Source organism: Ambystoma mexicanum, chromosome 1p (assembly GCF_040938575.1).
Source record: "Ambystoma mexicanum isolate Mex_15411 chromosome 1p, UKY_AmexF1_1, whole genome shotgun sequence".
NCBI classification, from domain to species: Eukaryota; Metazoa; Chordata; class Amphibia; order Caudata; family Ambystomatidae; genus Ambystoma; species Ambystoma mexicanum.
In genome coordinates this window covers 160,800,807-160,814,630 of record NC_090921.1, presented here as the reverse complement: position 1 = coordinate 160,814,630, position 13,824 = coordinate 160,800,807, and the positions used below count along the sequence as shown (strand labels likewise).

At 45.5% G+C, this 13,824-nt stretch overlaps 1 protein-coding gene across 1 annotated transcript in view; it reads right to left on the bottom strand.

Moving 5' to 3' along the window:
* Window positions 1–1,784: 1,784 nt before the first annotated feature.
* The window catches only part of CTDNEP1 (CTD nuclear envelope phosphatase 1), a 357,671-nt gene continuing 345,631 nt past the window's right edge, over window positions 1,785–13,824 (bottom strand). The window contains exon 8 of the mRNA XM_069645820.1: window positions 1,785–2,606. Within this exon, the coding sequence (XP_069501921.1) occupies window positions 2,546–2,606 (61 nt within the window). The 3' untranslated portion in view covers window positions 1,785–2,545. The remainder of the gene's footprint in view (window positions 2,607–13,824) is intronic.

Sequence of the window (13,824 nt, the reverse complement as noted above, 5' to 3'; positions counted from 1 at the left end):
TTGGGCCTTCCAAATGACAAGCCCCAAGTTGAGCATCAGTTTAGCTCCTCAGACTGGTATATGGGAGGCAACAACGGGCCTTGTTGCTTTCCAATATACTGTTTAGGAACATGTTCCAAAATATATATATATATATATATATATATATATACATACATACATACATATACACACACACACACACACACACACACTTTGCAATGTGTTTTAGTATTGATGCTTAAAGTACTGAGACTGGGACACGAGCAGGCTCCTTGAGTGATTAAACCATCCGGCCACCTCAGGCATTTCATTTCTGATTCTCAAGTTGGATGAATTTCCTCCCACGCTTCTGCAACACAAGCTACCAGGTATGACTTCACAATTGAGTGACAATCTACCATGCCGGTTCTTTGACACAAAACAATTTCGTTAATCCATAATTGCCCACTTCTATATTGTTGACCAATTTCATTTGCGACAAGCATGACCATGTAGGATCAAAGATAACATATGTGTTTGCAGTCAATTTGTGATAATTTTCCGCACTTGTTACCAATTGTCACCTAAGTGCCGTCAGCACATTTGATCAGTTAACAGCATGTCCATTTGGTAGTTTTAGATGCGAGACCCCGAGGATCAGCAAGGGGCAATAGCGACCCTTAACATTTTACAAATAAATCATGGGATGGCTTAAAGCTATCCTTAACAATGACTGTGTTAAATGTGTAATTGAAAAAAATACAACATGCACTTGGAGGACTCAATTGTTCTTTCTCCCTTTCTTTTTCTCCAGTTACTGGTCTTTATTATTGTTTCAAGTTTGCTACAAACTATTGTGACCAGGAATTACTTCTTGCGTTCTGAAGATGGCTGAGGTATGAGACGCAGCTAGATTACACAGCTGAAACTCAAGTAGACACCTGTTGACAAGTTCCCTTGGATAAACGCTGGATAGCCCTATATGAATTTTGAGGCGATTCATTGTATCAGAATAGACATTTGATATATGCCACTACTCGACTACAACAGTGCATTTATGGTCAATACAGCACATTGCCCTTTAGGTCAACCTTTGGGACCTATTTTGTTTAAAAATTGTATTTTAGCATTTTTGCACTGTATGAATGAATAATTTATGGAAATGAGTGGTTTGGATCCATGATCAAAATATTGGTTACAGATAGGTGAGTGGGTGTGTTCATTTCACAACAATTGTGGAACCACTGATTTTAAATGTCTTTTAAATGAATGACTTTTGTATTCATTGTGTTTTTCTATGTACAAATAAAATAAAGAATGTGATAACAATTGTAAGGAGATTGCTACATGACAGTATCTAGTAAATGCCATGTGTGTGTGTGTGTGTGTGTGTGTGTATACCCCTTAGTATAGATGTTTGTGTGCTTGAGAGGCAGTATGCTAGTTCTGGGTGCGTTGCGAAGGCAGAGTTGGGAATCTTGAGCATGATCTGAATGTCATCAGCATAGTTGTAACATGTGAGATTCTGGGAGCACATGAGCATGGGGAGGGGCAAAAGGTAGATGTTGGAGAGGGAGACTCCCTCTCAAAGAAGGTATGGCCATGAGAAGCGACCTTAATGTACCAATTGGAAAAGGCCAAAGAAAACAAGTCAGTGAATATAGGGAACAGCAATGCACAACAGCTAGCACTACAAGTGGGCCCTGAAAGTTAGATATCAGCAGATTCAATGCCACAAATGTCCCTGCATGTTCCTTACTTCATTTCTGCCAGTGATCCTGTTTATGGACTATGGCAAACAGCTGGCCGACATCTTGACAAGCTCATCTCAATTGTTTTAATCAAACATTCAAAAAATATGGATGGGAGAAAAAAACCCTCACTGAACACAAAAAGGGTTTCTCTGTTCAGTCATCAGACTATACCTACCACATGGTGTTTGTAGCCAGAGAGGATTTTAAGAAGAAAAAATAATTAAAACACCTTTTTGACAGCACAACTGACACACCAATTGCTGAACTGGAGCTGACCCAGCAGTGGATCAGCCAAAGTGATTTTCCTGCTTGGATAGGGGAGCTGTTAGAACAAAAAAAAAAGAAATGGTTCTGAAGAAAAATCAAACAAAAAAAATCTTTACACAAGATGAGAATCTTTAAAACCCAAGAGCATGTTCTCTCAGTCACCTGCAGCGCTTCACTCCGTGATAATGTTCAATTTAAACACGGTCTGGAGCCTCCTTTCTTGTAGTATCCCCCCCCCATCCTTGCAGGCCCCTCAATATGATGGTGCCTGCTCCATCCCCTCCATCCCAGAGTCCTTGGGTCCAGTGAGTTCAATTTCCAGACAATCCTAGCATAATGTCCTGGGGCAAGGCTCTGGCACAAATGTCAGAAAAGAGGGAGAAAAGTCAGTCTGGTTGCACTCTGTCATTGTTCACCCCACATTCCGCCTCAAAGTCTAAGAGTTCAAATAAGTACATGTAATGGAGGTGGTGGTGGGGGGTGCCTGAGGAGAAGACCACCGGGCCCATGAGGGGCTAAGGCAGAGGCCACGGGTCATGCCCTGAAGAAAGGAGGTGCAGCTGTCACCATAGTCGATGCTGATGTAAATTTCGGCTGAGCACAGATCGGACATCTGCTGTAAACCTGATGGAAAAAGACAAAATAATCAGTCAATGGCAGATGTTTACAACAAACATTACATTTTTTTTAAAATCAAAACAACTGCTCCATCCACCTGTTGCAATCAGGTCAACGCAGTAGAAAAAGCAACACACTAACAAGGTTGACACCCACCCGTCTTCTTTCGGACTAGTGCAATGTCCTTCCCTTTGAATAGACCAGCGCACTTGCCATGGCAAATAAATGAAAGATTAATCACACTCATGCCATGGACATTGGATTCCCCCCACCATTATAAGCAAACTCAGAGGGCAGTGGCAAGTTGTCTGAAATAGTGCAAATGACTAAATTCTTGCATGCGTTCCACTCCCCTTCTTTCATACTTATGTGCATATCCCGTATCAAAATAATTGCAGTGGGAGGGAAGGGGGATTCATCAATTAAACAACCCACTGCAATCAAAGCCTGGCCAAGCCAAGAGCAGTCTAATGAAACAGTGTTAAATGGCAATTGCTTACTTCTGGAGAAGGACCTCCTCCTCCCCCCCCCCCCCGCGAAACCCCCCCAATCAAATGACATGCCGGAAAATAAAAGACTATGTAATGAACAACTAGGGCTTTAGATGCAGCCCTGCCACAGTAGAGTCACTGCCGTTAATACCACCATGTGTACAATGGATGCACTCGAGATAAATATTTGGCAGGCTCAAAGACTCTGTAATGCATCACGACAGCAGTCAAGAAATAAAAAGCCAGCAACATTCAGAAAGAAACCAGATCAAATGTGAAGGTCCATATGAAATAACAGGAGACTACAACCCGCTGACACACCAGGCCAAAGTCATAAAAACAATGTCTTGCAACGTCATTTTAATGTTCCAGGGCAGAAGACTCAAAGGACTCATGGAGCTAAAACAAAACATTAAAAACCCTGGGGTCTCTGAACAAAGCAAAGAAAGGAATACAAATGTGTAATAAGATTATGTAAGGTGAAGAATTCTCCATCAGAATCCTATAGGCACCTTTCAGCAACAAATCGAAACCTAAACAGCAAAACTGACCAACTTAGAAAAATAATTTTATATCAAGCCAGACAGCAGATGAAGTTTAGTTTGCAGAGCTCAGCAGCACCACCTCAGACTTTCTAAGATTCTTTCTGGTTCTGGAGAGAAATCACGTTGGTGGACCATTGTGTTCACAGGTGAGGGCATCAGGCACCATACAGCTACGCTCATTGTTCAAGGCAAGGCGGGAAATGTACCATGCTCTTGCTAGGAAGCACACATTCCATCCCCCGCCCCCAGTGCCCTGCCCCATCCCTCGAAAATGCAACAGAAACAGACCCCAGATAAAGATCAAAGCAGCCATATAGTCAGAGGGTCCACCAGGATCAGATTAAATCAAAAGCTGTGAGACCTTTTAGATGAGCTTTGGAGTTCAGAGAAACAAAAAGGGAAAACGCCCACAAACTCCATTTCCAGTAGGAAGCAGATTCACAAAAAGTCTGGCACTCGCGCTTTAGAATGAATGCCTAGCTCTTTTACCAGGATCCAGGAAAAACGCATTCCTGTACAGTTGTTTAGCAAAAACCCAAGAGTGTACCTCCTTATCTGGTGTGGCCAATAAGGGTGTAGGGCTCTTGCTCCTCTTTGTTCAATGATGTGCACAAAGGAGTCAAGGACAGTTTTTCTAAAGTCCAACTAAAAGCTTCATAAAACCATACATAGGCAGTACATAAGCTCACCTCTTAGTATAAGGCTGTACCACCTGGGAATGTAGTGGCATGGACAGAGCAGCCAGACATCTTAGGCAGGAGAGGGGGCTGTGTGGGGGAGGGGGTGTAATCCAAGGTCCCAAACCAATAGCACTGAAGATCCCAGTGCGGAAATGGCCTGCCATCATTCAGAAACCTGAACACTGAAAAGGGGCCTATTTAGGCAGACTATGTGGGTGTCATTCTGCAGTTGAAATCCAGAGAAAGCTAATACAGTAAAAAAGTAACCCAAGTAAATTGGAAAACCAGATCACATTACTGGCTGAGAAATAAATGCAGCATTTTCCCCCGACACGGACACTGGCTCCCAACAAAAGGCAGTGCACTGACAATTCAGACCCACTTTTCAGCAGAAAATGAAAAGCAGATAATTAAAAGTGTATTTTTATTAAAGGAATGAAAGACAGCCCTGTCCTTTTAGCACAAAAGCAAAGTGAACCCTGATCAGTAAAACACACTGTCAAAGAATCAAGCCTGATGTTAGAAAATGCAATATGTGAGTTGCTTTCAGCCAAGGACAAATTGGTGGTTCTCTGGGCAAAATTCACAATGGACGCCCCCACTTAAACCGTGGCCTGCACCCCCCACTATTTACAACTGCAATAAAATGCTGCCGGCCCAAAGGGTGACAAAAACCAAGTTTCCCTACACCTACTCTCCGAGGTCAGTTCTGTACAGGCCAAATGTTTTAGCCAGGGCATGACTGGAATGTGTGTAAGAGGGTTGGCCGGTGCATCACAGGTATTTAAGAGCTGCAGCCTATACTTCAAACAAAGACTTAACAAAAAGGAAAAAAGAACCTGTCACAGGCTGGCCCGCATTGCAAATGGCCTGGAGACCAGAGAGCTACTATTTGCATAACCTGAAGTTTTGCTATTAAAAGGACTATCAACATTAAGGCATTTTTCTCAGCAACCATAAGTCATATTGCCTTAATTTCTGTGTCATTTCTTTAGGTACCCAGCGACATAGGGAATTGTAATTAGTAGCTAAAAAGGTGTTCCTTGCTGCTCTTAACATGTTCCGAATGTGAGAGTTGGCAAACTGTTACAGTGTAAAATTATGAACGTGGCAGGTAAATTTCATGTTCCTAATGATCATGCAGAACATTGCCAAAGAGCCGTGCAACATGGTGCAAAGCCAGCTGCTTTATTAAATTCCACATGATTAGTTGAAGCGGAATATATTTACTAGTAAAGAACAACTTTTTTTTTTTAACACACAACTAGGCTTTTGCCAAAAGTTGACATGATAATAAAAAAGGAGAGGAATTGCAATATGTCTGCACCAGACTCCTAAACTAATCCTTGGAGAGAGGCTGGACTTAGTGGGTAGCAAGGGGTAACTGTTCAATCCTGGTTGTGAGAATTCTTGCAGGGCACTGACCAGTTTTGAAATCTTGATGGTGCCATCACTGGTATATGAAGTGGATGCACTATAAGAAGCTGATAAAAATGACCACCCGACAGCCACAAGAAACACAAAATGAGATTGCCGACATTCCTCTGGGCAGAGCTGGCTATTGCAGGGAGGCCTAAAAGCAGACAGGGTCATATTGTGAAAAGCTGGGGAACATTCTTGAGTGTGCAGTGACCAGACCCCTTCTCTGCTCTCCAGGAGGGTCCTGAAATGCAGCAGGCTTTCCTGAACATTAAACAGAAGTTTTCAATGCAAATAGAAATGGTTTAATTGAAACCGAAGATGGGGAATCTGCTAGCTTTAAATCCTTTACCCTCATAGTGGAGAGGGGGAGGGGGCAAAACTTTAGATCCTTAGCCTATTTAACTAAAATTATTAATTTAATTAATTCCGCTTGGCAGAACACCACAGTGTGATTTTTGGTAAAATTCCAAATTAATAAAGCTCATTCCCAGTTTACACTGAAAACTATAGTCTGTAATTTAATTGGGCAATCTTTCTGTCCAGCTTCCCCAACACAGGCCTTTCAGTGTGGGGTGTCTGAAAACAAACTGATATCACCCAGTGTTTATTTTAAACCAAAAGTGAGGGTGAAATCATAATTGCCATATGTATTTGCACCAATCTATACACCAAACTGCCAGCCTTTTAAGTGCTCAGAAAAAAAAGAAAATCGAAATTGCACAGCACTACATATGTAAATTGCTTTTCTTCATTGACCAGTTTATTTCATGAAGTGAAATCTGTGTATTGTGATTTGTGTTTTTTCCAACCAACTTGCGTGATGTGTAACAAGATGTTTAATTGTGAACCACAAAGAGGGTGGCATGTGTTGCTTCAGCGTGAGCCCCATTACTTATCTCCCAAATAAACAAATATATTTCTTATACCCTGGCCTGGTTTTGGCTCGCTGTAGGCACAGGCATGGACATTTGTGTGATTCTAAATGAGTCTTCAGTAAAGCCAGCACTAAAAAAACTTAAGCGAGTATCGCAGGGCTCCTTGATTGTGCGTGGGAAAGAACTCCACAGGTTAAGGGCGGTCTCTATACAACACGAAAGCTGTAGCTTGATACAAAGAAATTGTAGTGTAAATATGGTCCACAGAAACACTATGTATTGTAAAAATATAACATTTATGTAAATAAAAGTAGACCAACATAATTCTTGGTTAAGAACTAGATCATCATGTACGCACAATCATAAAAACCAACTCAATACCTATGGTATGCAAACCAAGGTGCAACCTTAGAGCAGCCAGAAGCAAGTCAAACCTAATGCTATGCATCCAGGACAGCAATATACTATTCTTGGGGAATAAGACCAGGTCAGATATACTTCAATCAGTATTACAAGGGTTGTAGACCCTGTCAGTCATGCAGGGACACTATCGCATAATAAACCAAACCAGTTACAAGTATACACCTTGCAATATTTACTTTTTAGAACTCCGTTCAGAGCTAGTAGAACTACTCACTTTCTGCAGGGGCCTCAAGCTACTCAATGAGAAGTATGACCACTCAACATTTTAGAATGCACTAAGCAAAGCAGGGAAAGCAAACCTCAATTACGCTTTAAGAAAGACAATATATTTCGTGGAAAGTAATTGACCTAGTGGTACATAACTATCCTTTATCTAATAGCTAGTTATACCCAGTATACTTTTAAGAGATGCATAATCCTGTTTTTAAGGTAAGTAAGAATGTTCAGAATAGCGCCAAAGCAATTCAGGGAAGCACAACTCAAGGTTACAAGTTGAGATGAGCAGCAGCTAATCAAGGTAAGTCCTGTATACTTTTAAGAGGGGCAACCAGCAACGCAGACACGCATGTGAACCTAAGCAGATAGAAGTGTCAGAAATAAGATCCCATATATGCTCATGGGACAAACCACTAGTTACATCTGATACAAGCTGTACACAATACTAGTGGGGCACAATCTTTTCAAATAGTGTTTAACCGCATGAGAGGATGACAAAGTTACTCACCGTAGTGACTACCTTACTCCTAGTCCATAGTCCCCTTTCCTCCATACTTGTACGACATTCCATCCATCAGGACCGGAGCATAGAAAAAGTGACTTTTTTGGCCTTTTATTTTTAAGCTGTGCCACCGCACATGACCATAGCCCCGCCCTGCACATAGCCCTTCAGTCCTTTTCTATCACCAGGTCCAGGAACATTTAGCAACAATAGAGGATACTTATTGGAGGGGATGCGGGCGTATGGAGGAAAGGAGACTATGGACTAGGGGTAAGGTAGTCACTACGGTGAGTAACTTTGTCATACTCCTACGTCTCGTACCCTTTACTCCATAATTGTGGGAGATTGCCAAGCACGGACCATATGTATTAAGGGAATTTCCATCCACCCATATTGGAACACATTCTGAACTGCCTGGACAAATCAGGGGGATCAGCCCATGGAGCAGAGGTCAAGAAAATGTATGCAAAAAGCCGATGGGGAGGCCCACGTAGCTGCCTTGGCAATGGACTCCCAAGGGATGTATTTTTGGAAGGCAACAACAGCCGCTTAGCCACGGACCAGATGTGCATGAATGCCCTTTGGGGCTGAAGGCCGTGAATTTTGTAGGCCTCGGAAATACATGAAGCTATCCAACGAGATTGATGCTTTCGAGGCTGGTTTCCCTTTTGAGTCACCAAACGTAACTGAGTTGTGAAGAACTTCGAGTTCACTTGTTCTATCGAGGTAAAACTTCAGAGCGTGTCCGACGTCTAGGTTGTGTAAAACCCTCTCGGCATCGGAGACCGGGTTCAGGAAGAAGCCCGGTAAAGATATTGACTGGTTTAAAGGGAATTCAGAAACCACTTTGTGCTTCGCACTCACCCATTTTCCTTCTCACCCTTTTTTCCTTCCCAACCTTATCCCTACCCGCTCCCCACTACACTAAGAGCAGAAAGTTCTCCAAATGCCTTCAGAAAAAACCTTAAAACTACTCTAACAAAAATGCACACTACTACATGTGTTACAAACTGCCATATGCAATTATACAATATCATGCCTGTATGAGTTTTTTTTTTACTAAGTTTCTATCACTCTCTAACAAGCGCCACGATGCCCTCGGGCTGCTGCGCACTCTACAAATGCAAATAAATAAATCCTTGTGGAAAGTTAGGAACAGATGTTTGACAGAGCTTGAAGCTCACTTATTTGTCTTGCAGATGTTACCGCAATCAAAAATGCCACCTTCCAAGAAAGGTACTTGAGTTTGGCAGCTGCCACAGGTTCAAAAGGCTTATGACAAAGCAGCGAGGATCACATCCATTTCAGAGGAGGGCCCGAAACGGCGGAAAAAGATGAAGACCTGCAAAGTGTCTCTTGATGACAGGATTCGCCAGTGAAAGAGAGCAACATTGTAAACAGATAAGTCGCAATGGCTGATAAGTATGTCCTGCATGATAAGACATGGATGCCAGAGGCTGCAAGGTCAGATACAAAAGACAAGACAGTCAATAGAAGCCTGTGTGGGATCAATCTCTTTGGCGAGACACCAATGGCAAAAACAGAGCCACTTGCTCCTTTATTGAGCTCTCGTAGAAGTCTTACGCGCCGCTTGAATTATACACGTTATACTCGGAGAACTTTAACTGCAGTAATGATCGGAACTCTGGCACCAGGTCACCAAGCTGAAGGATTGTGGGGAGGGATGCCACAACTGGTGATTGCTCTGGAGAAGAAGGTCGGGAACCTGCAGCAACCTGATCGGGAACACACCGACAGGTGCTGCAGTTCCTGAAATCCAGAACCTGGTTGGCCACCAAGGAGCTATGAAAAGTAGTGCAGTTTGAGGCACTCCCATGTTTCCAGCGCAACCAGTACATCAGCATGAGGAAAAGCGTAAACTTTCATGCTGTCCCACGGGATCGCGAGAGCATCCCCCCCAAGGAAGACACTCCAAGCCCGTCCCTGGAAGCATAAAGAAGTTTCCGGTTCGATGAGGTCACAAAGAGGTCCACCGCTGGAGAATCCCATTGCTGGAAGATCTTGGTGAGATCAATGTTCATCTACCACTCTTAACTCACCGCAGATTGCCGACTGAGGGAGTCTACAGCTACACTGATGTGACCTGGAATGTGCACAGCTTGGAGTCCGACATTGTGTTGGATAGCCCAATGCCACATTTGATTAGGAAGGTCTACCAGGAGGAGGAGACTTGGTGCCCCCCCGGTTTGTTGACGTAGACCATTGCTACAGAACTGTATGTGCGAATTCGAACCACACCAGAAAACTACCAGGAGTTCTAGGTAATTGATATGGAAGCACCTGTCCTGGGGCATCCCCAAATCATGCACCTCGAGGTGACGCAGTGCCGCTCCACACATCAGAAGGGAGGAGTCTGTAGTAACTTACTTGTGGGCAGGGCTCCTGGAAGGAGGTCCCCACTGAAAGGTTGCTGGCGGACGACCACCATTGAAGATCCACCGTCATGCAGGATGTGACTGGAATCATCTTGGAGTCCGGATCCGTAGCCTGGTACCAGCAGCTCTGAAGTGCCGGCCGAGTGCGCCTCATTTTCAGGCATGCAAGAGGTAGAGCTAACACACGAGGCCCAGAAGTCTCTGGAACCACAAGGCCGACATGTGGGAGGAGTGCAGGAAAGAGCTGGCATGTGGTCTAAAGGGCTGTAATCCGGCCTCAGTCAGGAACACTCTGGTACTGACTGTATCCTAAACGGAAATCCAGAAAGATCGGGTCTTGAGCAACAGTCAGACGATTTCTACCAGTTCACCGACATCCCAAGATGGAACAGGAGCTGAAGGTGTGACTGAAGATTGGCCATAGCTGTCTGTCGGCAAGGACTGCGCAGGAGCCATTTATATAAATGAAATCACTGCAGTCTAAGGAATGCTGCGATGACTGACATCTTCGTAAAGACGCGCAGTGCCGAGCCCAAATGGAAGCACACAATATTGAAAGTGTTCAGTTCCACGCAGATACCGTCGATGCGGGCTCCAGATCAGAATATGCATGTAGGCATCCTGAAGTCCAACTACGCTGATCCAATCGCTCTTCCGGAGAGAGGACTTTATCTGGCAGGGCATAATCATCTTGAATTTCTCTTGGGGTATAAAGATTGAACTTGGAGAGGTCGAAGATAGAGCGCAGGCCAGCCTGGTTGGGTTTGGGCACCAAACAGACGGAATTAAATGCCACCTCCCTCCCCCCCTCATCCCCTTGCTCCTGCAAGGGAACAGGTTCAACTGCTCTGAGGTCTAGACGTTTCTGTACCTCAGCTCTGAGTGAGGGCGACCCAGTCTGCTTGAGAGGAGGGTGAGGTAGGGTGGAGAGGCAAGCAGAAGCTCACCCAGGTGACGGACAAAACCCATTGGTCCTCTGATGTTCTGCCACGCCTACAGATGAGACGAAATTCATCCTCCATTGCTGAAGAGGAGGCTGTTCACCGAGAGAAAAACCGGTCATCTTGCCTCTGCTGATTACAGCGAGGGCCAATAGTCCGCAGTGCACGGCAGTCCTGAAAGCCTCTGAAACCAAAGAACGACCTTGTTTGAGACCCCGACCTCTGAGCATAGGGTGCCTTTGCTGGGGTTTTGGCAAGGACAATGACTTGGCAGTTTGGGCACTTGCCTTGGTTTTTTCCAAGTTCCCTGTCAGTGGAGGAGTGGAACAGTTACTTACCCTCGAAGGGGAGATCAGGCACCTTGTCCTGAATTTCCTTTGAAAACTTTGTAGCATGCAGCCACGCTTGCGGGAGATGTCTATTCAGACCTAAAGGCCCCGAGCGGAAGAGTCTACATGATGGGCCGCTGCCTCCATTAGATCCTGCGCAAGAACTCTGACATCAGATAAGCCGTCCTTAAAGTCTTCGAGTCTATCAGGAGGAATACATTCCTGAAACTCGGCAAACACCTTCCACAACTTGACATTAGCAGCTGCCAGGAGAAACTTGGTATTAGCCCGACACAGCTAAAGAGCTGAATTAGAAAATACCGTTTTCCCCCAATGGCATCAAGAAGCTCGTCCTCCTTGGAAAGATTCTGAGATGCAGCAGTGGAGGATGTAGAGGCTGGTTTCGACTGGAGCATAGCTGCTGCCAACACCGGTGAGGGGAGTGGACATGCAGACAAGGATGTCTTCATACGCATGTAGCTTGTAACAAGTGTCATCTTGTTTAGGTGTCGCTTGATCTGAGGTTTTTCCCAGACCTTACGGGCTTCAGCCAGGACATCTTTTGAAGTAACAGGCCAGTGCTCTTGTGTCAACAGAGTCAAGGTTCCAGAAAGCACCCCTTCTTGTGGAGCTGGGGGCTCTGGTATTGGGATATCTAGCAACGTCAGCCTACCCACAACCCGGTCATGAAAGGCTCTAATAGAGCGGGGGGAGGGTCATTGCTGTCCTGATCTGCCTGCTCCTCATCCAGTGACGCAGGAGCAGAAATCTGATCCGCTGCACGTGGCGTCTCAGGCCCCGAGGGCAGGGTTGACTGCAAAACTGGTGTCTTTTCCACAGGGGAAAGTGGAGGCAGAGGAGGTTCCACAGGAAGTGGCGTAGGAGGAGGTGGCACCACTGGGACCTGCATAGGGATTGCCATAGCAGGTACTGGTTCAGGCGGCTTAGGATACATTTCCTCAAATAAAGTACGCCTTCATGGGATCAGAATGCATAAGCGCCTGAAAATTTACAAATAATGCATCCTCAGAGGTGTGGGAGTGGGTAGAGGCCACTCGGAAGGGGCATACCGCCAGGATCCCAAAGAGGATGGTTGCCAGGATGGACCTCCAACTGGATCCATGTAAACCGAAGGAGCAGACGTAGGAGGGAGCGACACTGTGAGGCAGCAGAATCCAAGCACACCAATCCATTGGAGGGCAGAACGGGTTCTCATCCACACGTGGAAAAGGCTGCTCTGCCGCAAAAACAGGCCCTTCAGTACCAGCCTTTGTGAATGTTGGCGTGGGAGAGGTAGTCAAAATGGCCGCCGTGGATCACAGGGGTTGGACTGCCATTTTGTGAACACCTGAGGTGAACTGCGTCACAGGTGTCAGTGAGGCTGTAGTCACCACAGAGGAATCAGTGGACTTATTTTCCATTTTAGCCCTGTGACAAGGAACTTCGGCACAGACTGTGCTAGCAGATCTAGAGTGTTTCTGCGACCCCTTAGATACTGCTGATGAATTGGCCACAAGTGAGGGAACATCAGAGGAGCCAGTACTCAAAGACTTAGTGTTTAACCAGCTTCTTTGCCCCCTCAGCAGGATCGGTTCGACCACAGGTCTGAGTGTGGAAAGACTTAGAGTCACCCCCTGAAGCCAGAATACTCAAAAGGGGCCCCTCAATCCTGCTTGTCTTGGATATAGCCCCAAGAAGTGGAACCTCGGGGGTAACCCCAGTATGTTTAGTCACCTTGACAGGAACCTCAAGCTGAGAATCGTTACACTTAGTTCCAGATGTGGAAAACTTGGGGCTGACCACAGGGACAACAGCCCCAGAAGTACTGGGCCTAACTTTAGCCGCCAAAAAGAGAACCTCTGATGAAGATCCAGTCTTGGCGACCCCTTTGCAGGGGGCATCGGAGGAAACTCTGGACCGCTGGTTAAATCCCTTTCAGGCAGGACACCCCAAGGAAATCCCTGGTAACAGAGCTACTTGAGCCCCTCCCGGACCCAGAAGACCCCCAGGAAGGAGTCCCCCTGGCCGGTATGCCCTAAAAAGAGAAATTCCCGGCCATTTCCTTTTTTCCCCTTCAACGAAATGCTGCGATTGTGGTGGAGGAATGCGCTGGAACACTTTCTCCCACCTGACAAATCGACGCTGGAGTGCCCGGACGGAGAGGGAGTCGCAGTAGAAGCACAAGTCCCACAGGTGTTCCGGGCCTAAGAACTCCAGACAAAGAGGGGGAATCCGCCCTTGCAAAACGACGTTCGCATGAACAGGACACAAATCATAGACTCTCCAGCAGACAGGAGAAAGATGACCGTGGAACCGGAGCAGGAAAATGAGGGACAAGGGAGCAAAAAGACCCTGACCACATGGAGAAAAGGAATGAAGGGCGATGCATGGGGTGCGGCTCAGG